The sequence below is a fragment of the Bufo bufo genome, chromosome 11 (genome assembly GCF_905171765.1).
Source record: "Bufo bufo chromosome 11, aBufBuf1.1, whole genome shotgun sequence".
NCBI classification, from domain to species: domain Eukaryota; kingdom Metazoa; phylum Chordata; class Amphibia; order Anura; family Bufonidae; genus Bufo; species Bufo bufo.
This window is the reverse complement of record NC_053399.1, coordinates 79,902,787-79,929,209: the sequence shown is the minus strand read 5'-3', so window position 1 is coordinate 79,929,209 and position 26,423 is coordinate 79,902,787. Positions and strand designations below refer to the sequence as shown.

Sequence of the window (26,423 nt, the reverse complement as noted above, 5' to 3'; positions counted from 1 at the left end):
TTCTCAGATTCCTCTACCTTAGTGGGTTTTCTGGGACTACTAAATTACTGGATTAACCTCAAGATGATCCGCATATCATTTGATTTTAGGGGCTTTGGTAAATGGTGCATCAGAAAGAACTGGGGGGCAGATCTACTATGCGCCAAAAAACTCAAGTCCTTGCTTTGCATCACACTTTTTTGCACCTTGCTCAATAAGGGTGCATGGTTTATTGCAAAAGGGGGTGGTTTAATATGCAACAACATGCACAACAACTGCACGAACATTTTTTAATAGGTAGTAAAAAGTTACACAAAAGTGTCTAAAATTGCACCAAATTTATCATCCCACCTGAGCCACTTTCGCAAATTTGGGACACACAGAATTAGTAAATCTGCCTCGATGTCCTCTTATTGTCTACCATGCACAGCATTGTCATTTTGCTAGTTGTATTCAGGCTCAGTCACATTCACTTGCATGGCCAGTGCAGTATCTTTAGTTAGCAAATGTATCGAAAGTCCCATCAATTTAGTACACCCCCCCAAAAAAAATGTTCTCGCAGTTATAACCAGATTTCTATCATGACAGACAAGAAAAGTACTCACGAGTCTACATGGTTTTCAAATGACAAGATGATGGGACAAGGAGAGGTTTTGAATGCCGATTCCGCAATAGCTTCAATGACATCCTGGAGAACAGGAGCGTATTAATCATTATTAGCATGTGACTACAGTATTCTACGGACAGCATTTTTATAAATGTATTTTCTGTTGCTCATTACAAGACTCAACTCTAAAAAGCCAAGCATCTGGGTGTCCATCACACGTGGCCAAGATATTTTTTCATCCCCTTGGAATAAACTGGAATGGCAGGGGATCCAATAACTGAGTAAAGACCTCTTCTGCTATTTTATATACTTCCGGCCTTTGCCTACATATTTTTGGAGTCTCGGAAAACTCACTTAACATAATATTCACCTTAAAAAGGATCTCTGTAGTCATTGTAAATCCATGAGTGATAATGGGTTCTTCCTCAGGAGGCTTCCCCTTCCAGCAGTCTAGCTCCACACAGCGGCAACCAGAGAGCAGAGTCTGTCGGTACATTTCAGGGGATGAGACCCCAGAAAACTGACCAGCTGCAGGGTTTGCAAAATTGTTAGTGCAGAGTTAGTTGATGGGACATACATTTCCTGCCTTGTCATTGTACACTTTCACATGATACATTTCCAAATAGAAATGAATTCTGTCAATATTTCTTAGAATTACATCCACAACCATTTTTACTGTGGCAGCTGCGGCACTAAGTGTAAAAACCAGAACCTAGCAAGGTCATTTTAGCGATTTCTGAGCTTTAGGGTACATTGACATGGAGTGGTGATGGTGCAGCAGAGAGATCACCATGCCCTACTTTTAGGGAAAAGTTTATGAATTTTCAGAAAATTTCATCTGTGCAGAGGTGGAAATCTGTAACAAAATTCTCACCAGGCTATTTTCACAGCAGAAAATATCCACCACATGTGCACATGGTCTAAATCCAACGAAACTATAAGGAACGCACCAATCCTAATCTCTCAGCTCAAATACAGAATTATTACTCATTGAGATCCATAAGCCAAAGTAGCTGAGCTTTAACATCCTGAATGCAGCACCTGGTTGATCTTTCTAAAGTTACTACTACACTACACTCAACTACACTGTTGGCACAGAAGGCCAGTCCTAATAAAGTTCCTTTGAATGATATCTACTTGAAGACCTTCTGGTCCAGCAGCATGGTCAAAGCCCACCATCTCCTCATATAATTGGTTTTTCTCCATGAAGAAGCTAGGGTTTCACCCTATTGCTTGTTCTACATCTGTGCCAACTGGTTGCACGACCATTGAAGGTGAGCACCATTTATTTTTGGACGAGCCATATTCGGTAATATGGCGCGGTGTGTATGATATTCTTTTGCTTATAATTGTAAAATTCAGTTCTAGTGCTAACTTACAATATTCTATTTTTACTCTTCCCACAACCTTACCATGCCTTTGATCCTTCAGTGGCCTACAGTTAGCATGTTCCCTCACCACTTGCTTTCACTACCATAAATATAGAAATGCGTTGCCTTGGAGTATCAGACTAATTTAATACATTCAAAGTTGTCTCACATCATTATCTCTAGCTCTTTAAAAGCACATTTACATAGGGCTATTATCAGGCCGATTATCAGAAACGAACGTTCATATGAACCCTCATTCCCACTTATTGGCCCGTGTAAAGGTACTGCCAGTAATCCTGTGAAAGCTCCTTCATCAGGTGAAATAATTGTTTATTTAGCACATTAAATCATCACTTATTGGTATCAGATTGTGCTGTGTAAACAGTGATCTGCTGTTCTCCCGAGACTATGAATCTGAGATCGCAGTAGTGATCTCTTATCCCCATATGGTGGAGGTGATAGCTGTGTGTAAATACATCTCTTACATATTCCGACGAGCAGGCAGTATCGGGAAGGAACGCTTCCTTCCCAATAATTGCCTTCTCATTTGGCGCATGTAATTGTGACTTTAGCGCTTAGCATTTTGTATCTTTTATTATTTTTCGAGACAATATTTTGGCAGTTACTAATTCTGAGTAATAGACACCATACAGAAGAGTACCTGTGAGGTAAGTGTTGTGAGAGGAGTTGATAAAATAGTGAGTAAGAGGTTGATTCATGTCCTGATTCACAAGTAACTTGTCCATTGACACAACACTGTTCTCAGACCCACAGAGGAACCAAACCATACCTTCCGGAGACAGCTGCCCTACAGTAGAGAAAACGGTCGTTTAGAGTTCAATATTTTAGTGTTGCTCACCACCCTCCGAAGCATAGCTTTGTTCTGCCATATTAGCTTTGAAACCACATGTTCACTGTACAACATATATTTACCATTGATCGATATTAGAGATTGGCAAGTTTTTTGATTCTAACAAATTGGTCATCAGATTTGATTCAGGTATGAATAAATTTGACCCAGATTGAAAGTGCTCAGATTGCCTTGAAAAGTTATGTATGACCCGTGGTCCTCCACATTCTCACAGTTACCATCAGTACCACTGGGTGCATGCATCACTTCAATTAGAAGATAAGATTGTGAGCCCATAGGCTTTAAATACAGCAATGGTCCAGAAGATGGCCTTGGGGGATATGAATTCTTCAAAAATATCATGTGAATTTAGTTATGCAGCAAAACAGTGATTCAAAAAAAGCAGCATCTGAATGGCTGAGGAGAGACCAGATTAACCAGATTTCCTTGGATTGGCCTAGACAAATTCTTTACTTGAACCCTATAGAGATGCTTTAACTGGACCTGAAACAGTGAACGCAAAAGTTATATGTGACCTCAAAACATATGGTCTCATTCCATAACAATGATGTTGAGCACTGATATCAAATTATGGAAAACATTTGGTTATGATTTTTCCTGTCCGTGTTGGGGCACACGCTATTAAATTTAATGAGGTCATTTTTTTTACATGGTAAACATGTTGGGAAACTTAGCTAAATACAACATTTAAAAAAATCTGAAGCCATTCAGTGTGTGAAAAAAACAGCCACTTAAAGCCAACACTGGGGCCCAGTTATGTCACCACTAGGGGGAGCTCAGGAGGTCACTGAAGACAGATTAATCATTGAGTCCAGTGGGAGCTCTATAAATCACCGGAGCTCTGGGACAAAATAACGAAGCTCCAACTGCTATAAAGACGAGTTAAGAAATCAAATCAGTTTACATTTAAAAAAAATGAAAAACCTGATGAAGAACACAGTGTCAATTTCAGGCCATTGTTGGGGAGAGCACATGAATCCCACCTCTCTGTTTGTTGATGGCACTGGGCTCATATTTTTGTATGAGAGTTTGCACTTGCTCAATCTTTGCAGGAGGGAAGAGCAGCTCATTTAAGCGACTGTCTCTTTGCTTTTGGTTGATAAACTTGGTGAGGTGATCTTTAGTCATGTAAGGTTTGGCTTTAGAATGGCTGAAACACAGGAAATACAGAAATTAACTTCAAAATTGACTATAATAGACCAACATTCAAGCTTTTTTTTAACATAGGTCTGTATACAGTATATGCAGCTGAACAGAGAACACAACGAAGACTTGGGAAAACATCCAGTTGGGACCTAAGCAGAAGAGTCTGCAGCCAGTCCGAGCGCAGCGGATGGACAGGTAAGTACTGACCAAACTATCTTTCCTACACAGGACAGATCACGGCAGAATTTTATGAGAACCCAGAGTACCCTTTTAGAGAACTTAGGGGGTCATTTATTAATTTGAAATACACCTAAATTAGGCGTAGTTCAGGTGCAGATGGGGTTGCGCCTCTATCTGCGACTTTTCCCCACTTACGCCAGGTCTAAAATTGTAGGAGTGGCCTGGAAGGGGACGGGATGGTAGGCTCGTCTTATTCATTCATTTTCTACTCCTGTTTTAGGTGTAAAAAATGGTCTAAATGTAAGACGGCTCTGAAGCTGTCTTACATTTAGAACTGTGAAAAAATAGCAGGAACGCAGTGTGGTGCATCAACACCTTGCCAGGACACTCATGTGAAGAATAAACAAATCTTCCTCTTTATTGAGTATTCTTTTTTAGCTAATAAAACTACGCGTTTCGGAGGTCTGGGGCCCCCTTCATCAGGTTGAAATAGCTCATCCTGGCAAGGTGTTGATGCACCACACTGCGGTCCTGCTATTTTTCACATTGCAAATTTCTTTTGGAGAAGACTGCCGGACACGTAATTTCGACAAACGTACAGTAGAGTTGTGCCTATTTGTAGCACAACTTTGTAAGGTGAGCCTCCAACTTTTACTCTCTCTAATTGTTCCACCAATTTGGAACGTACTACTCTATGGTGCGCTCTCTGTTTTTGCTTTCCTAGCAAAATATAAGCCCAATTATAGAAGTTACATTTAGAACTGGCAGTTATGGAAAGGCCGGCGCCTCTTCGTAACTTTGGCGGATCCTCCATGAGCCATGGGGCTTTATAAGGCCGGTGACAAATGCCGGTCTTAATAAATGTGCCCCTTAACTTGTATAGCATGGAGAAAGGAAAGGGGAGACTTGATTGAAAACTTTAAATATGTTAAAGGTTTAGAGGGGTTATACTAAGTATGTTAGTTATTGCCTATCCTGTGGATCACTGGGGGAATCTGAACCTTGGAATCACCAACGATCATGACAACAGGGGTTCCGTTCTCCCATTCTAATGGAGTGTTGGGTCGAGCATGTGCACTGCCGTCCCATTCATTCTCTATGGACATAGTGGAGTACAGTGCTGAGCTATCTCTGGCGTTCCCATAGAAAATGAATGGAGCGGCAAGGCGCATGCTTGACCTGTCACTCCTTCAGAATGAGGGACCCTCGTTGTCATGATTGGTGGAGGTCCCAGTGTTCAGACCCCAACAATCATCTACTTATCCCCTATCCAGTGCGGAACAGTATCAAATTCTTTAGAAAGATTTAGATATATGACATCACACTCTCCAGTCTAGAACTTACTGCCTCCTAGAACCTGATCAGATAAGGTATAGACATAAACCTGAATTGATGTGGCGTTATAAGGTTATCTTTATTGAGATAGTTCAGGATAGCCTCTCTTAATCTGTAAATGACAGAAATGGTCTAAGGGTCTATCAATGGTGCTGCTATTTAAGAATAAACCCTAAACTTTGCAGAAACAATGCATCTTCTCTTGTCTTTTTAATTAAGGTTCTCATGCACGTTCTTATTGAACGGATACTGCTACAAGTACAAGCGGGCTTTTATCAAGATACACCTGCTGAACAAGGTAAGGGACTCACTGGGAAGTGAAGATTTCATCTATCTCTGGCCGTGGACACAGATACATCAGGAACGTTCTGAAGACGGTTTCAGGGAAGTCCTCTGGGTTGATGGCATCATTCTACAGGTGGGAAAGGAGTACAGCATAAGGGGTTAGGGTAATATTTATAAATGGAAGCAATTGGAATTAACATGCAAGGATACGGCCGCACGTTTGATACTGTTTTGGAAGCCAAATTCAGGAGTGAATTAAAAAAACTGATGATTTATGATCCACTCCCTACCCTAAATATAAAAGGGTCTCACGACGACAGCATCGCATGTAATATCTTCAATGTAACATTAATAGCAGTTAACAGATGGCCTTCATGACAGTCACAGCCACATATGCCTCCCATGGTAGCTACAGTAACCCCCCAGAATTTCCATCGAAATGGTGGCGGCCATTTTGAAAAAATCATCCTAATCAAATTGCAAAAGATTCAGAATTGGCTTCAGTCCAAATTGTTGGTAAATTTGAGATGAATTTGACTTGTTTACTTGATTCGCAAAAACAAATAATTGTGCATTAATAACCATTAACCATTTTTTAAACAATTGCACTGGCCGAGATTTTTTCTTCATTCGTTTCAGAGTATTTTCATTTCTAGAATCTGAGCTATGGAAAAAAATGTCCCTCAATAAATACAAGGAGGGTATGACACTCACTTTCCCCTTTGAAAGATGACAAGAGTGTAATGCTTGTTCTACTCTCTTCCTGTCGGCAGGAAACAGCTGGAAAATACTGTTCAAGAAGAAAAAAAAAAGTGATTTTAAGATAATACAGTTGATTTTGTAGAAATGAATACCTCTGCTAGCTGAGCACTGGATATTATAACTCACAGTATTGGAGGCATGTCGTGATTTCAGATGGACAACAGCCAAAGACTGTATACCACCATAATCCGAAAGATCACATGATTCTATTATAATAGTACATTTCTAAACAGAATGAATCCACATTTTAGGTATAGATTTTATATATATATATATATATATATATATATATATATATATATATATATATTCACAGATCAGTTCAGAATAACTAAAGCAGTATCCTAAGGAGCAAACTTGCTTTGCCCATTGTTCCCCACTGAAATATCCACAGACAACCTTCTTACGGCAAAACTCGTAGTCATCATTTTATTAAACATACATCGGGGAACGTCTGCCACCTGGCTGGTAACCAAGCCAATGTATCAGCCAAGCTTCCATTGCACTTGGCTGACTGTCTGGCTACCATAGTCCATCTGACTGACCGCTGCCCTGCATTACAGCAGTGTCCTAGCTGTTGTGAACCCATAGCTGTCACGCCGGTGACAGGTTTGAGAAGGTCTGAAAGAATATCTGCACATTAGTGATCTGACAGCCTCTTTTGGTTTCACTTTGTCTGTGTGTTGCTGGTATGTCCACACCCCCTGTTCAGGTGTGGATCATGTGACCTTCACCTCCCCCTATTTAGTCTGACTTTACCCATCACTCCTTGCTCTGGATAGCTTCATTTGGTTTTTGGAAGAGCTGGAGTGTGGTTCTAGTTGAGGTCCTGTTCATCCATCATCCATCAGCCTCAGAAGTTAAGTGTTCCGCTTGTTGTATTTTGTATTCCCCCCCACCTTTGTTGTTTACTAGGCCTCAGCGAGACGCTGGTTCCTTCACCAGGGAAGGAGCGGGTTGTCTCTGCCCGGTCATTACTATTAGGGCAACTGAGGGCCACCAGGGTTTTCTAGGTTCCTGTGTATGGGCATCTCTACCATCGAGAGGTGCCCATATGGATAGGTTGTTAGGGCCAGGAGCAGGGTTTTATAGGTGGTGACCCTTTTCCTTCCCTAGCGGTGAGGCCTAGTGTCTTTCCCCTTCCTTCTTGTTGTCCTTTGGTGTTCTCCCCTACAACATCCGTGACAATAGCCTTAGGCAAAGCACGTGATTTCCACCGTACATAAACCAGTTTGCGCATCATACATCTGTACACACACATAAGAATACAGCCACCCTATTCAAATCTCAGTCGTTTGGTAGTGTGTGGGGAAAAAACAAAGACCATTCTGATTCTCCCTCACCTGGATACTTTTTTATTACACCTGCATCCCCTGCCCCCTTTTCACATCCATCTGTTTCCCACAGAAAGTATAATTTGCTTTCCAATCCCCGTTTATTAGACCCCAGTACCATTTTTGCTCCACTATCCTTTTCTACTTATTTTAGCCACTACTCAGTTACCTGTGCTGGACATATCTAAGAGAGATAGATCCTTTAATTCTGATATAAGAATGAAATGGCGCAATACTGTGGGACTCCTTTAAGGCGAGGACTAGATCTATATACAGTACGTACCATAACATGTATCTATGAATCATATAGAAACTTTCTTTAAAAATGTGCTCATTGGATTACTCACTTGCGTACAGGAATCTTTCCGTCTGCATTTAATTGAAGTGTGAGTTTTACATGTCTAAAGAGGAAAAAGACTAATATCAATCAATGTAGGTTGTGCTGCATATGAAATGTTTTAAAAGATAAGAATTGTACTCATTGGGACAATAGCTCGAAAATCACTGGCAGATGTTATTTTAGTCCAATCGATGCATAAAGTCAGGGTCTAGAACAGCAGGTACAGTGCCTTGCAAAAGTATTCACCCCCCTTGAATTTTTTCATATTTTGGTGCCTCACAACCTGGAATTAACATGGATTGTTTGAGGATTTGCATCATGTAATTTACAGAACATGTCTACAACTTTTTTTTTGTGAACAAAACAACAAATAGGACAAAATAACAGAAAAAGTAAATGTGCATAACTATTCACCCCCTAAAGTCAATACTTTGTAGAGCCACCTTTTGCGGCAATCACAGATCCAAGTCGCTTTGGATAAGTCTCTATGAGCTTGTCACATCTTACCACTGGGATTTTTGCCCATTCCTCTTTGCAAAACTGCCCCAGCTTCTTCAAGTTGGATGGTTTGCGCTTGTGAACAGCAATCTTTAAGTCTGACCACAGATTTTCTATTGGATTGAGATCTGGGCTTTGACTCGGCCATTCCCACACATTTGCATGTTTCCCCTTAAACCACTCAAGTGTTGCTTTAGCCGTGTGTCTGGGGTCATTGTCCTGCTGTAAGGTGAACCTCCGTCCTAGCCTCAGATCACGCACAGAGTGGGACAGGTTCTGTTCAAGAATATCCCTGTATTTAGCACCATCCATCTTTCCCTTATCTCTGAGCAGTTTCCCAGTCCCATCCCCCCAGCATGATGCTGCCACCACCATGTCTCACTGTGGGGATGGTGTTCTTTGGGTGATGTGATGTGTTGGGTTTGTGCCAGACATAGCGTTTTCTTTGATGGCCAAAAAGTAAAATTTTAGTCTCATCAGACCAGAGCACCTTCCTCCATACATTTTCGGAGTCTCCCACATGCTTTTTCGCAAACTTACAACGTGCCTTTTTGTTTTTAGCTGAAAGTAATGGCTTTCTTCTGGCCACTCTGCCATAAAGCCCAACTCTATGGAGAGTACGGCTTATTGTCGTCCTATGTACAGATACTCCAGTCTCTGCTGTGGAACTCTGCAGCTCCTCCAGGGTTACCTTAGGTCTCTGTGCTGCCTCTGATTAATGCCCTCCTTTCCCGGTCCGTGAGTTTTGGTGGGCGGCCGTCTCTTGGCAGGTTTGCTGTTGTGCCATATTCTTTCAATTTGGTTATGATAGATTTGATGGTGCTCCTGGGGATCATCAAAGATTTGGATATTTTTTTATAACCTAACCCTGACTTGTACTTCTCAACAACATTGTCCCTTACTTGTTTGGAGAGTTCCTTGGTCTTCATGGCAGTGTTTGGTTAGTGATGCCTCTTGCTTAGGTGTTGCAGCCTCTGGGGCCTTTTAAAAAAGGTGCGTATATGTAATGACAGATCATGTGACACTTAGATTGCACACAGGTGGACATCATGTCACTAATTATGTGACTTCTGAAGGTAATTGGTTGCACCAGAGCTTTTTATGGGCTTCCTAACAAAGGGGGTGAATACATACGCACAAGCCAATTTTCTGTTTTCTATTTCTAAACAATAGTTTTATTTATATATTTTTCTCATTTCACTTCACCAACTTAGACTATTGTGTTCTGATCCATCACATAAAATTCAGATTAACAAAACATTAAACTTTAGGCTGTAATGTAACAAAACACGAAAAAAGTCAAGGGGGGTGAATACTTTTGCAAGGCACTGTATGTCAGAGCCCAGAACTGTAGGTACAGTATGTCAGGGTCTAGAGCTGCAGGTACAGTATGCCAGGGCCTAGAGCTACAGGTACAGTATGTCAGGACCTAGAGCTGCAGGTACAGTATGTCAGGGCCTAGAACAGCAGGTACAGTATGTCAGGGCCTAGTGCTACAGGTACAGTATGTCAGGACCTAGAGCTGCAGGTACAGTATGCCAGGGCCTAGAGCTACAGGTACAGTATGTCAGAACCTAGAGCTGCAGGTACAGTATGCTAGGGCCTAGAGCTACAGGTACAGTATGTCAGGGCCTAGAACAGCAGGTACAGTATGTCAGGGCCTAGAGCTACAGGTACAGTATGTCAGGGCCTAGAGCTGCAGGTACAGTATGTCAGGGCCTAGAACAGCAGGTACAGTATGTCAGGGCCTAGAGCTGTAGGTACAGTATGTCAGGACCTAGAGCTGCAGGTACAGTATGTCAGGGCCTAGACCTACAGGTACAGTATGTCAGGGCCTAGAACAGCAGGTACAGTATGTCAGGGCCTAGAACAGCAGGTACAGTATGTCAGGACCTAGAACAGCAGGTACAGTATGTCAGGGCCTAGAACAGCAGGTACAGTATGCCAGGGCCTAGAACTGCAGGTACAGTATGTCAGGGCCTAGAACAGCAGGTACAGTATGTCAGGGCCTAGAGCTGCAGGTACAGTATGTCAGGGCCTAGAGCTACAGGTACAGTATGTCAGGACCTAGAGCTGCAGGTACAGTATGTCAGGGCCTAGAGCTGCAGGTACAGTATGTCAGGACCTAGAGCTGCAGGTACAGTATGTCAGGGCCTAGAACAGCAGGTACAGTATGTCAGGGCCTAGAGCTGTAGGTACAGTATGTCAGGGCCTAGAACAGCAGGTACAGTATGTCAAGGCCTAGAGCTGCAGGTACAGTATGTCAGGGCCTAGAGCTGCAGGTACAGTATGTCAGGGCCTAGAACAGCAGGTACAGTATGTCAGGGCCTAGAGCTGCAGGTACAGTATGTCAGGGCCTAGAGCTACAGGTACAGTATGTCAGGGCCTAGAGCTACAGGTACAGTATGTCAAGGCCTAGAGCTACAGGTACAGTATGCCAGGGCCTAGAACTGTAGGTACAGTATGCCACAGCCTAGAACAGCAGGTCCAGTATGTCAGGACCTAGAATTGCAGGTACAGTATGCCAGGGCCTAGAACTGCATGTACAGTATGCCAGGGCCTAGAACAGTAGGTACAGTATGCCAGGGCCTAGAACTTCAAGTACAGTATGCCAGGACCTAGAACTGCAGGTACAGAATGCCAGGGCCTAGAACAGCAGGTATAGTATGCCAGAGCCTAGAACTTAAGGTACAGTATGCCAGGGCCTATAACTTAAGGTACTGTATGTCAGGGCCTAGAACTGCAGGAACAGTATGCTAGGGCCTAGAGCTACAGGTACAGTATGTCAGGACCTAGAGCTGCAGGTACAGTATGTCAGGGCCTAGAGCTACAGGTACAGTATGTCAGGGCCTAGAACAGCAGGTACAGTATGTCAGGGCCTAGAGCTACAGGTACAGTATGTCAGGGCCTAGAGCTGCAGGTACAGTATGTCAGGACCTAGAGCTGCAGGTACAGTATGTCAGGGCCTAGACCTACAGGTACAGTATGTCAGGGCCTAGAACAGCAGGTACAGTATGTCAGGGCCTAGAACAGCAGGTACAGTATGTCAGGACCTAGAACAGCAGGTACAGTATGTCAGGGCCTAGAACAGCAGGTACAGTATGCCAGGGCCTAGAACTGCAGGTACAGTATGTCAGGGCCTAGAACAGCAGGTACAGTATGTCAGGGCCTAGAGCTGCAGGTACAGTATGTCAGGGCCTAGAGCTACAGGTACAGTATGTCAGGACCTAGAGCTGCAGGTACAGTATGTCAGGGCCTAGAGCTGCAGGTACAGTATGTCAGGACCTAGAGCTGCAGGTACAGTATGTCAGGGCCTAGAACAGCAGGTACAGTATGTCAGGGCCTAGAACAGCAGGTACAGTATGTCAGGGCCTAGAGCTGCAGGTACAGTATGTCAGGGCCTAGAACAGCAGGTACAGTATGTCAGGGCCTAGAACAGCAGGTACAGTATGTCAGGGCCTAGAGCTGCAGGTACAGTATGTCAGGGCCTAGAGCTACAGGTACAGTATGTCAAGGCCTAGAGCTACAGGTACAGTATGCCAGGGCCTAGAACTGTAGGTACAGTATGCCACGGCCTAGAACAGCAGGTCCAGTATGTCAGGACCTAGAATTGCAGGTACAGTATGCCAGGGCCTAGAACTGCATGTACAGTATGCCAGGGCCTAGAACAGTAGGTACAGTATGCCAGGGCCTAGAACTTCAAGTACAGTATGCCAGGACCTAGAACTGCAGGTACAGAATGCCAGGGCCTAGAACAGCAGGTATAGTATGCCAGAGCCTAGAACTTAAGGTACAGTATGCCAGGGCCTAGAACTGCAGGTACAGAATGCCAGGGCCTAGAACAGCAGGTACAGTATGTCAGGGCCTAGAACTGCAGGTACAGTATGCCAGGGCCTAGAACAGCAGGTAGAGTATGTCAGGGCTTAGAACTGCATATACAGTATGTCAGGACCTAGAACAGCATGTACAGTATGTCAGGGCCTAGAACTGCAGGTACAGTACAGTATGCCAGGGCCTAGAACTGCAGGAACAGTATGCCAGGGCCTAGAACTGCAGGTACAGTATGACAGGACCTAGAACTGCATGTACAGTATGTCAGGGCTTAGAACTGCATATACAGTATGTCAGGGCCTAGAACTGCAGGTACAGTATGCCAGGGCCTAGAACAGCAGGTAGAGTATGTCAGGGCTTAGAACTGCATATACAGTATGTCAGGACCTAGAACAGCAGGTACAGTATGCCAGGGCCTAGAACTGCAGGTACAGTATGTCAGGGCCTAGAACTGCAGGTACAGTATGCCAGGGCCTAGAACAGCAGGTAGAGTATGTCAGGGCTTAGAACTGCATATACAGTATGTCAGGACCTAGAACAGCATGTACAGTATGTCAGGGCCTAGAACTGCATATACAGTATGTCAGGGCCTAGAACTGCAGGTAGAGTATGTCAGGACCTAGAACTGCAGGTACAGTACAGTATGTCAGGGACTAGAAATGCAGGTACAGTATGTCAGGGACTAGAACTGCAGGTACAGTATGTCAGGGACTAGAACTGCAGGTACAGTATGTCAGGACCTAGAACTGCGGTTACAGTATGTCATTGCCTAGAAATGCAGGTACAGTATGTCAGGGCCTAGAACTGCAGGCACAGTATGCCAGGGCCTAGAACTTCAAGTACTGAACTGCAGGTACAGTATGCCAGGTACAGTATGCCAGGGCCTAGAACAGCAGGTACAGTATGCCAGGGCCTAGAACTGCAAGTACAATATGTCAGGACCTAGAACTGCAGGCACAGTATTCCATGGCCTAGAACTGCAGGTACAGTATGTCAGGGCCTAAAACTGCAGGTAAGTCCGGGTCTAGAACTGAAGGTATGCTTGGACCTAGAACTGCAGGTATGTCAGGATCTAGAACTGCAGGTATGTCAGGATCTAGAACTGCAGGTATGTAGGGACCTAGATCTGCAGCTATGTCAGGGCCTAGAACTGCAGGTATGCCGGGACCTAGAGCTTCAGGTATGTCAGGGCCTAGAGCTGCAGGTATGTCAGGGTCTAGAACTGCAGGTATGTTGGGACCTAGAGCTGCAGGTATGTCAGGGTCTAGAACTGCAGGTATGTTGGGACCTAGAGCTGCAGGTATGTTGGGACCTAGAGCTGCAGGTATGTCAGGGCCTAGAGCTGCAGGTATGTCAGGGTCTAGAGCTGCAGGTATGTCAGGGTCTAGAGCTGCAGGTATGTCAGGGCCTAGAACTGTGGGTATGTTGGGAACCGTAACATTGGCAGCAGGAAATACTGAGGAATCTTAAAGGTAAGTTCATTATTATAACATTTGGGACGATTTAAAGGGATTTTCTACTGTGAAAGGTAAAATTGAGTAGTGACAGGGGCAGTGTAAAAACTAAAAAAGAATCACTCCATGAAAGTCCCTCCATTCCACTCCCCACCAGACGGGAAGTGATGCCGTGCTGTTTCCATCCCTGTGATTGCTACAGCCAATCAAAGGCCTTAGTGGTAACGTATGCAAGAATGGAGGTCACTGCAGTTCCTGATTAGTCACATGACCACTGAGGCCAATGATTGGCTGCAGCAGTCGCACGAATGGGAACGTCTCAACATCACATCATAACATGGCTCAGGAATGGTGGATTTTCATAAGGTGAGCGACTCATTTTTTTACACCCCGTCCTGCTCTACTTAATTTTAAAGGTAACTCCATAGAAGCCCTTGTGCATTATTGTTGCACACATCACTTACATTTTCTCATAGAAGGAATAACGGGAAGCGTTGTTCAGAATAGGATTTGTGATGATGGTCATGATGTCAGTAGCCCAGTCCTGCAAATAAAATAAAAAATCCTTCATTATAACCTTTCTAGGATAGGTCAAGTATAGGTTATCAATGTCTGATCAGAGGTATCTGACTCCCAGCAACCCCACTAATGAGATATTGGAAGTGACTTGGACGAGCGCTGTGGTCTCTTCCTTGTCCATCAGTCACACGGCCTTTGACTATCCAAGTGAATGGGACTGAGCTGTAAGACGACACACAGCTACTATACAATATATGGCGCTGTGCTTTGTATACTATGAAGAGGCTGCATATGATTGTTGGGGGTGTCAGGAGTTTGACCTCAAAGATCAGATATTGATGAGCGAACCTGGAGATAAGTCATGAATATTTAATTTCTGGAAACACCCTTTAAATGAACCTACAGTCGTGGCCAAAAGTTTTGAGAATGACACAAATATTAGTTTTCACAAAGTTTGCTGCTAAACTGCTTTTAGATCTTTGTTTCAGTTGTTTCTGTGATGTAGTGAAATATAATTACACGCACTTCATACGTTTCAAAGGCTTTTATCGACAATTACATGACATTAATGCAAAGAGTCAGTATTTGCAGTGTTGGCCCTTCTTTTTCAGGACCTCTGCAATCCGACTGGGCATGCTCTCAATCAACTTCTGGGCCAATTCCTGACTGATAGCAACCCATTCTTTCATAATCACTTCTTGGAGTTTGTCCGAATTAGTGGGTTTTTGTTTGTCCACCCGCCTCTTGAGCATTGACCACAAGTTCTCAATGGGATTAAGATCTGGGGAGTTTCCAGGCCATGGACCCAAAATGTCAACGTTTTGGTCCCCGAGCCACTTAGTTATCACTTTTGCCTTATGGCACGGTGCTCCATCGTGCTGTAAAATGCATTGTTCTTCACCAAACTGTTGTTGGAATGTTGGAAGAAGTTGCTGTTGGAGGGTGTTTTGGTACCATTCTTTATTCATGGCTGTGTTTTTGAGCAAAATTGTGAGTGAGCCCACTCCCTTGGATGAGAAGCAACCCCACACATGAATGGTCTCAGGATGCTTTACTGTTGGCATGACACAGGACTGATGGTAGCGCTCACCTTTTCTTCTCTGGACAAGCCTTTTTCCAGATGCCCCAAACAATCGGAAAGAGGCTTCATCGGAGAATATGACTTTGCCCCAGTCCTCAGCAGTCCATTCACCATACTTTCTGCAGAAGATCAATCTGTCCCTGACATAATGAGCCTTGTGCTCGTCAACATTCTCACCTGAGTTAACAAGACGATTACTGAAATGATCTCAGCAGGTCCTTTAATGACAGCAATGAAATGCAGTGGAAAGTTTTTTTGGGGATTAAGTTAATTTTCATGGCAAAGAAGGACTATGCAATTCATCTGATCACTCTTCATAACATTCTGGAGTATATGCAAATTGCTATTATAAAAACTTTAGCAGCAACTTTTCCAATTTCCAATATTTATGTAATTCTCAAAACTTTTGGCCACGACTGTACACTGCCCTAAAAGTGAACCAAGCAATCTGTGTCTAGACATTTCTAGTTTGGACATAACAGTAGCTAGAGACTTGACTAAGCAGAAATGGAGAGATGGGAAAAGTGGGCTAGGAGAACATAGATGTGTGATATAAGGTGCAGAACGCAGATGTACTATCAGATACTAGCCCTGATGCTGAAGCTACTTTACAGCAGACATAGCAATATCTTTGTAAAAGCAAGAAATAATTCCTTCATAAGGCTACTGGTACTGCACCTTTCCGACGTTCTCCTTGTAGGATACAAAGTTATGAAAGGTGAGATCCACCATGTCTGACCCAGTGACGATGCAAAGGGTTTTGGCCAGGAAATTATTTTCAGGAAAGTCCAGGTTGAAGACTTCTCGTAATTTCTGACTCTAGACATAAAAGGTAAATTATATTGTTAAATGCAGATATGATCAAGATAGAAGGTAATTGCATCTTCCAAACACTCTGTTGCCCTTTTTTTTGGTCGTAAAACCCATACTTGAAAAAAAAATAGTAGCTTAGAATGGGATATCCCAGATTGGAGAAAAAGGTCTGCTTTTGGTCTAGAAGCATCACTGCTGTTTGCCTTTTGGAACCAGGCACAGTCTATGAACACGGTGTTTCTGAGAAAAAAATGCTATTTTTTTTTCTAAACATGGACAACCCCTCTAAGTGATATATATATAGGCAGTCTCCTTTAAAGTATGACATCTAAGGACTAAACTATTCTCTTTCACCCACCGCTTAGACTTTTTAGAGGGTGGCTGAACAGGGTTCATTTGTTGACATCATCCAAGTGAGAAGTTTTCTATTGGGCTACATACATTTAAGGATAGCCATGTTCTTTTACCATTCCCACGGGTCAATCATATTAGTGGTACATTGGTGGCAATGCTAAAAATTGCATCACTGTCGCCAATTGTGGCCCAATGGAAAACTGAGTTAGGTAAGGTAAGGAGGTATGAACACTGTGGGCCTAAAATGAAGGGTAAATTAACTACATTTGAGCAAATATGGAATTTTTTAAATATTTTTACAAGAAGAAGGGTATTTCATTTCTTTTCCCATGCGCTCATCACGTTTTCACACCTTGGAGTAAAAAAAAAATAAATACTGTAAGGCAAGTGCAAAAGGCATACTGTAAGGCAAGTGCAGAGGGTGCCTATGGAAAAAAAAACAAGCTTTCTATTTCCTTGTGGCATTGGAAACCATTACAGTCATGGTAGTGGTGAGATTTTACCAGTAGTTGCTATGGAGCCGCTTCTCAAAGGGAGTCTGTCACCTCAAAAATAGGGGTAGAGGCACTGCGGGAGGAACCACTCCATTCTGTGCACCTAACATTCCCTGGATCATCGCTACCGGCTTTAAAATATCAGGGGCTGTCAATCAAGCGAGAGAGGAGGCATGGATGGTGCACCAAGCGGAGCGGCCTCACCCATAGTGAACTAGCGCACCTTATTTGCATCAAAATTAAAAGCATTTCTCAAGATTAGACGAGCGGATTTTGACAAGAAAGGTACAGTTATGTTTCAGGGGTCAATATTACAGCACAATAATGTAGCGTAGAAGTATAGTTTATATCGTGCAGAGTTTCCCCCTATACATGTATCTGACAGTACACAGTGCAGCCTGGGAAAGGACATATCATCTGTTCTGGGAAACATACCACAATGGGAAGTTTTTTTTGCTCATTCTCTCAAAAGTCTCATATAACATCCTGAGAGTTTTATCTGAAATATTGATGTTGTTGAAAAAAAAAAGTGCCGTGACACCATCCAGACTCCACAGTACAGGCCAGGAAAGATAAAGCGGCACTGACGACCCAAGACTTCCTCAATCTATCACAGTGTGCTTATGTAATGCCAAATCACTGGACAGATGTAACTTATCTTTCTTATGAGGCCTGTAAATGAACTGTCGACTTATCTCTGTCTCGCAAAGAACTTTTTTTTTTTTTTTTTTTACAAGGGGCCTTCTTAAATTTTTATAAAAAAAAAAAAGAAAACACCACAAAATAAGAAGCTAAATCCCTGGAAATGACGTAATATAGGAGAGACTATGATCCCATTCTGTCTCGGGTTGCAATCAAAACCCTCCTTATCAAATGGTGTGTCTGGCTGTAAGGCAGCTGGCTGGAGCAGGAGCCCTTCTCCAATAGAAAGCGAGGAACAATGTGGCAGATTTACTATTGAAAATGGTCCGAAAAACGATTGCCCTTGTTTTGTATCACATCTCCTTTCTAAGCATGGTATGTTGGGACCTAGAGCTGCAGGTAATAGTGGCATAAATACATTGATAAATGCCCCTCGGTGTGTAGTGTAGTTAATTTTATGAATTTTGATCTCCAGCTTATTTTTTGTATCATTCAGCCCGACATATTAATACGATAACACTTGGCATCCTATTAACATTGTTTAACTGTATATTACAATTTTATATTGTGCAGTGACCCGATGGTTTAATGCTAAAGGGTTAATGTTTTAATGCACTATGGTTTACTGCTAAAGAGTTAGGCCTAGTTCACACGAATGTATGGCTTTTAGGCCTAGTTCACACGAATGTATGGCTTTTAGGCCTAGTTCACACGAACGTATGGCTTTTATAGTTTTTTGCGGTCCGTTTTTCACGGATCCGTTGTTCCGTTTTTGAGTTCCGTTGTGTTTCCGTTTCCTTTCCGTTTTTCCGTTTCGTTTTCCGGTATGGCATATACAGTATACAGTAATTACATATAAAAAATTGGGTTGGGCATAAAATTTTCAGTAGATGGTTCAGCAAAAACGGAACAGATACAGAAGACATACGGATGCATTTCCGTATGTGTTCCGTTTTTTGGGCGGAACCATTGACTTTAATGGAGCCACGGAAGGTGATTTGCCGCCAAATATAGGACATGTTCTATCTTTCAACGGAACGGAAAAACGGAAATACGGAAACGGAATGCATACGGAGTACATTCCGTTTTTTTTGCGCAACCATTGAAATGAATGGTTCCGTATATGGAACACAAAAAAACGGCCCGTACACTCGCAAAAAAAAAACATCGTGTGAACTAGGCCTTAATGCTCTGATGTTCTGTGGTTCATTGCTGAATCGACTCTAGCATGTGTTTGAAATGATCGATAGACCCACCTGAACTGTAGGTGGACCTCAGAAGGCACTGTATTAGGGGGCAGAAGACACAGTAAGGTAGGTGGTATGACAGTAACGGAGATCCAGGAGCAGCAGCAGACACAATTTGGTAGTCACACAATACTGGGGGTTAGGGTACAGAGTTTGGGTGGCTAGGAAGGCTTAGGAAGTGTTGCCCAACTGTCTTGGTGGCAAGGTCACCTCAGTCATAACTGGAAGACGGTATGATAACATTATTCACCATCACTATGTGGTGGTAATATTTGGTGACTGTATTGACATGGCTAATTATCTGGAACATGTGACCTACTGGTGCTCCAGGTGTCTTCGGAGTCTATTAATACCCTTGCTGCAAAGAGCTGCCCTCTTCCAAACCAAAGAAGTCTGACCGACTTTGCTTCAAAGCGGTCCTCCGCCAATAAGAAAATAAAATTACTGAATTGCTGAAAAAACAGCAGAAGGAAGAAAATCTTTCCTTTCCAATAACTTGGTCACTACTGTCCAATGGTTCTCCGGGAATTAAAGGGGTATTCCTATCTCAGACAATGGCGGCATATATATCGCTAGGATATGCCCCCAATGTCTGATAGTTGCGGGTACCAGAGAATGGAGCGAGGAAAGTGGCATTCATTTCTATGGGGCCACCGAAAAAAATAGCCGAGCGCTGGCTTGGCTATTTCCGTCGGCCCCATAGAAATTAATTTGAGCGGTGGCCACGCAAGCGCGGTTGCGCTCCCATTCACTTCTATGGGGAGATCGCTTGGTGGTGGCTGGACCCCCAGGAAACCTGGGGTCCTCCAGCCACCGCTCTCCTCACTCCGTCTTCGGCATATGTGCGGGTCTCAGAGGTCGGTCTTTTATGGGTGGGTTCTACTATGTAAGCCACACAAAGTGACTTCTGAACTGAACTGGTCCTTAAAAAAGTGGGTTTTGTCAATTTTCTTAAAAAATTTAATAATTGCGTCCAAAAAAATAAAATGACATTTACAAAATGGTGTCAACATAAAGAAGACAAATGGGGAATGTTAAGTATTAACTATCTTCTAAGGGCATCACTATCCGTTTTAAAAGCAGAGAAATTGAAATTTTTAAAATTGAGATTTTTTTTAAAAAATTTTTGGTAAATTTTGGATTGTTTTATAAATAAACGTGAAATATATTGACTTAATTTTACCCCTGTCATGAAGTACAATGTGTCACGAGAAATCAATCTCAGAATGGCTTGGATAAGTAAAAGCGTTCCAAAGTTATTACCACATAAAGTGTCCGATTTCCAAAAAATGGCCTGGGCAGAAGGGTGAAAACTGGCCCGGGGTAGAAGGAGTTAAACAGCTCTAGGTATGTACAGTATTGTATTTAGGGGCAGCTGTAAGTACAGTAATGCACCACCAGGTGTCACTGTTCCTATAGTGCATGTTTCTTACAGAACAGCACAGATTGCAGGAATGTATGTCAATGGTTTTTGACCTAGGGATCAGAACAGAGACTGGGCACAACCAGCTGCCCCCCAATTCCGTCAGAACTGCCTGACTGCTAGGTGGCAAAGGTAGCTGTGGTCATGTGACCTCTAGAGGTAGTCTCGCTAAGGCCTCATGCACACGACCGTTGTTTGCTTCCGCGTCCGATTTTAGCATTTCAGGTGCGGACCCATTCATTTCTATGGAGCCGTTAAAAAAGCGGATAGTGCACCGTTTGCCATCCGCGTCTGTTATCCGTGGTTCCAGTCCGTCAAAAAAATATAACCTGTCCTATTATTTCAGCGGAAAACGGTTATTTTAACCTGTCCTATTATTTCAGCGGAAAACGGTTCGCGGACCCATTCGAGTCAATGGGGCCGCTAAAAAACGCGGAGGCACACAAGATTGTCGCCCGCGTCCGTTTTATTCCTATCATTTGCATGACAAACCTGTCTTAGACTTTTTTTTACATTCCTTTATGTCTGGTGGTCCTCCAAAAATAAAGGAAGACACATGGAAACGGAAACGGATCACGGAACAATGGAACCCCATTTTGCGGAACGGAACACAACAACGGTCATGTGCATGAGGCCTAAGGTTGCATTTTGGGATTCCGGCAGAGAGAGGAAAAAATACCCAGGTAGGCAAAAGCCTCTTTACTATGTCTGTCAGTGCGATGGAAGGGGTCACCTCACTGCACAATACTGGGGAGGAGGAAGAAGCCCCCTAATTCTTTATAGGGTGCTGCAGAGAATAGGGTGCGCGCGATCCGCAGTCAACAAAATGCAGGCAGGTGAGTGAGCATCGCGCTGTAACAGGTAGCGTACCGTGCATGCACTAGAAGAGCCCGATCCAGGCATCACGGCAGCATGTCCATCTCATTGTAGAGAGGAGGGGTAAGGGGCGGGCTTAGCTTTACTTGAAGCAAGGAGGCCGCTGCCCCCTTGACTTCAAGCCTGACTCGGAGACAGCGCCAACCTACATTAAAACAGTATGAAGAAACGCAAAGAGGAAAGAAAAACATGACAGGTTCCCTTTGAAAACTAGGAGAACTGGTTCCAGCTCTGTTAGAAAGAGGTTGTCATTGAACAATGTATATACAAATGTATAGGAACAAATGCATGTACAAACTGTACCCATTAATGTTAATTACACCCAGCATATAAATGTTCTACATGGAAGCATCACGGCTTGCAAAGCCACTACACAATGGGATAACTATAACCAGCTTAACGTAGAGAATCTCCCATGCAACTATGGGATTCACTACAGGATCAGAGTAATGCTAAAATAAATAGCCACAATTCAAATGGAGCTAATATTAGCCGTTATCTGAGACTACTATGTTCTGTGTACAGTTATATGCATATGACACCGGATATTAGTGTAGGAGCAGGATGGTGTGTCCTGTCATCACTTTACATCAGCTTCTTGATCATGCCCCCTATGCTGGCTGAATAAACAAGGTTAATACTCAAGTACACTGTTTCAAAATGTCTGCTGTTATGCTAACTGTGAACTATGCACTATGTATCCCAAAGAGGGAGGGCCTCCTAGCTAGACAACGATGTCACCATGATGTCTTCCCTTTGTTCCCTCTGTCCTTTTCCCATCCTCACTTGCCTTGTTTGGTGTGGTTGATGTTTTGGGTGTGTGTTTATGTCTAGTTCGTTGTTCCATGTCTGGTATGTTTGGTGTTGGATTCCAGCATGGTTGCTAGACATTTCCACTGTCTATCTGTTGGACCTCCGGAAGGGGGTGTCTGGGTTCCCCGGAGGGGGATTCACCCTCCGGAAGAAGGTGTCTGGATTCCCAGGAGGGGGAATCACAAGTCGGTGAGCAGCTCAGCCTAGGGCCGCCATGCCTCCTGTCTGCATGGGGTCCGGTGGTTGTTGTGGCCGTGGCAGGTAAGTTCATGTTGTTTCTAGGCTCTTACCTGTGGCTGTTCACTGGCTGTCCCTTTCCTTGCAGCTAGGCCAGTGGAGACTCCTGTTCATTCGCGTCTGGGATGAACAGGTCGTCTCCTGCTCCTAACCTCATTGCAGGGATCTTCAGGGTGACTCAGGGTCCTAGATTCCTGTGTCTGCTCATATGGTTAGGAGTCAGGGCCAGGATTAGGGCGGCTTTCGGAGGTGACCTGCTCCCTATTCCTGGTGTCCAGGCCTAGCTGCTTCCCCGTTCTCCCACACTATACGGTGGGGAGTTTCCCCCACTCCCCACTACTATAGGGAAAAGCATACTCTGTGATATGCCTACTTTGTGTATTTGTACTACAAACACCACCATTTATTCAGTAAAGAGAGACTTAATTTATTCTCAAGATGGCTGTCACGGCCATGGTCATGGTTGTGACTCCTGTAACCACATGCAGTTGCCTGCGGTCTTGGTGTTGTTGTCAATCACAGGTGAGGGCTATAGTATGTTGCCTCACCTGTGGTTGCCGCTGGCAACATTGTGTATGTGGCAGCAGAGCAGCCTGAGCGGTGCTAGGCAGCTTGCTGCAATAGGCATGCGGTTGCCCCTGGCAACCTCTCTTTATAGGTGTGCCTTTTATTGGTGTGCACGGGGTATTATAAGTGTTGTGTGCACTTCCCCTTTAAGTTGTTGTTTTCCCTTCCCTGGTGTTGGAAGGGTTAACTTCCTTCCTAGTGTGTGTGTGCACTGGGTGTGTCTGACTGTGGGTGTGGCTACTTGGCCCTATAAAGCCTCAGTGGAAGGCAGTAGTCAGAGAGGGTGCTTCAGCCATGCTTGCTGGAGACATCCTCCTGCCTTTTTACCATCTGCCAGTGAGGGCCACCCTGGTTGTCATAAACGTTATGTCTGGTGTTAGTTTATGGTTTATCTGTTATTGCAGCATATGGTTTACTGGGTTCCCGTGTGATGTCTGTTGTGTGCTGTGTCCTTTATGTTGGTTGTGGATAGCAGCACTTGCACGTGGGTTCCAGGTTGTGTGTCTGTGGCAGGTAAGTGTGGAACTAGTCTCACTTACCTGTCATTGCCATATGTTTGTTTATGTTCCCCCTTTCTATGTAGCTTGGTCAGTGAGACTCCTGTTCCTCCGTGTCTAGGAGGAACGGGTCGTCTTACCCTGCTCCTAGTCCAGGGCCACCCTGAGGGCGAGCAGGAATAACAGGTTCCAGAGTATGAGCCCTCCTACCTTCAGGGTTGGCTCATACGGATAGGAGACAGGGTCAGAGTTAGGGATGTGTAGGAGGTGACCAGCTCCCTAGTTCTCTGTCCTGGCCTTGCAGCGACTCCATCTGCTGATACCGCATGGCTGAGGGTTTTCCCCATCCTCAGCCGTGACAATGGCTTGGTCCTTGGTCTCATGACCTGTTCACCTACCTTTCAACCCGCTGATCACCTAACATCAAGGGTGCCCCAGCCGCCACCAGACGCCACCAGACAGAAGACCTCAAAGTCCACGTTGTTCCCCAGGGGAAGAAGTGATGGGCCCCTCCGTTCACTACCCATGCTGCCAAGCAAGTGGAGATTAGCTACGGTGAGGACTACAACCACACTCATTGCAGCAGCCACAACTCCCATCCTTGCCTCCCCCCTGTGGACCGAGGCACAGCAATTATTGATATAATATTGCTATGGTTTAACTTTGATTCTATGATCCCATCCATATTGACCATGGCAACCAATCAGATTCTACCTTTCATTTTTCACAGCTCCTTCGGAAGATAAGAGGTGGAATCTGGTTGCTAGGGGCAACTAAGCCAGTTCTACTTTATACCAGTTTGATAAATCTCCCCCAATATATTTATTGTAGAAACTGAACTTTGAACTATTGGCAGGAAAGGTTTAGCTGCGAGAGAAGCCACAGGGTCAAGCCTGGGGTGCAGGGCGGTCTTTAATATTGATTGGACCCTGGGCAAGAATTTACTTGGGCCCCCTGGATCCCACCTTCCCACACCCTAGCATACAATCATGCCCTCCACCACTATATATAATATAGCATACAGTGAATTACTGTAAATACTTACAGTTCTGAAGACTCCGGCAGGCTCAGGATCAGTGCTCTGGGCAGCTGGGCTCAAGGCTGGAAGTGGGCACCGCTCTGCAGTTCAGGAAGGAGACCGGGGCTCGGCTCACCCTAGAGTTATAGTGCACCCCAGCACCCCACGGTATGCAGTATAGCACCCTATAGTATACAGCACCCCACAGTATGCAATATAGCACCCTGTAGTATACAGCACCCCACAGTATGCAGTATAGCACCCTATAGTATACAGCACCCCACAGTATGCAGTATAGCACCCTATAGTATACAGCACCCCACAGTATAGCACCCTATAGTATACTGCACCCCTCAGTATGCAGTATAGCACCCTATAGTATACAGCACCCCACAGTATGCAGTATAGCACCCTATAGTATACAGCACCCCACAGTATGCAGTATAGCACCCTATAGTATACAGCACCACACAGTATACAGCACCACACAGTATGCAGTATAGCACCCCATAGTATACAGCACCCCACAGTATGCAGTATAGCACCTCATAGTATACAGCACCCACAGTATGCAGTATAGCACCCTATAGCATACAGTACCCCACAGTATGCAATAAATAGTATAGCACCCCACAGCATATAGTACCCCACAGTATGCAATACATAGTATAAAACCCCACAGTATGCAGTATAGCATCCTATAGCATACAGTATAGCACCTCACAGTATACAGTAGAGCAGTATAGCACCCCACAGTATACAGCACCCTACAATATACAGCACCCTACAGTATACAGCACCCCACACTATACAGTATCCTACAATATACATCTCCCCACACTATAAAGCACCCCACACTATACAGCACCCCACACTATACAGTATACAGCACCCCACACTATACAGTATACAGCACCCCACACTATACAGTAGAGCAGTATAGAACCCCACACTATACAGCATCCTATAGTATACAGTAGAGCAGTATAGCACCCCACAGTATTCAGCACCCCATAGTATACAGTAGAGCAGTACAGCACCCCACACTATACAGCACCCCACTATACAGTAGCTTACAGTATATTAGCATAACAGCCCCTGTCACCTTTTCCTAATGTAATCTTCACAACAAAAAAAGCTCCACAATTATGGCAAACTTCTCCTGCAGCAACCCTCCTGGTAGAAAGGACCTTTAAATTACCTCATAGCCATGTGACCAGTAATATCGCTATGTTATTGGTCACATGGTAATGATGTCATCTAAGGTCCTTTCTCCTAAGAGAATCACAGCTCTCACCCTCCCAGAGTTCGCTCGATGTTATTGAATTTGTGGGCAGTGGCCACTAAGGCAGCTGCCTTGGGCCCCCCAGGAGCAACTGGGCCCGGGGCAGCTGCCCTACGTTAAAGACGGCCCTGCTGGGGTGGCTGCATGCTGAGGAACATGTTCCTGTGAAAAGATAGCAGTGGCCTGCAAACCAAGAGGGATATGCAGTACAACAGCAAAGAGTGAAGGCCGAGAGACCCAGCAGATAGAGCCAGCTGAATACTGTGTGGAAGTTTGTTACAAAGTCCCAGTGACATTGGTGGACCACCTTAGTGCCTGAGAAGAGTGTAAGCCTTCTACCACTGAACGAGACAGTGCACCTTGCTAAACTGATTTCATTGACTAAGGCCTCATGCACATGACCGTGTCCGTTATGCGGTCTGCAAATTGCGGATCTGCAAAACACGGATACTGGCCGTGTGCATTCTGCATTTTGCGGAACAGAACTTCCAGCCCTCAATAGAGCAGTCCTATCCTTGTACGTAATACGGACAAGTATAGGACGTGTTCTATTTTTTTGCTGGGC

At 44.2% G+C, this 26,423-nt stretch overlaps 1 protein-coding gene across 1 annotated transcript in view; it reads right to left on the bottom strand.

Annotated features, from left to right (window-relative positions):
- The window catches only part of PLCB2 (phospholipase C beta 2), a 120,302-nt gene that overhangs the window by 51,506 nt on the left and 42,373 nt on the right, over positions 1–26,423 (bottom strand). The window contains exons 4-12 of the mRNA XM_040412160.1: positions 16,271–16,411; positions 14,457–14,536; positions 8,217–8,270; positions 6,488–6,563; positions 5,800–5,900; positions 3,811–3,977; positions 2,618–2,764; positions 957–1,114; positions 585–667 (exon numbers count right to left, since the gene is read on the bottom strand). Of these exons, the coding sequence (XP_040268094.1) occupies positions 585–667; positions 957–1,114; positions 2,618–2,764; positions 3,811–3,977; positions 5,800–5,900; positions 6,488–6,563; positions 8,217–8,270; positions 14,457–14,536; positions 16,271–16,411 (1,007 nt within the window). The remainder of the gene's footprint in view (positions 1–584; positions 668–956; positions 1,115–2,617; positions 2,765–3,810; positions 3,978–5,799; positions 5,901–6,487; positions 6,564–8,216; positions 8,271–14,456; positions 14,537–16,270; positions 16,412–26,423) is intronic.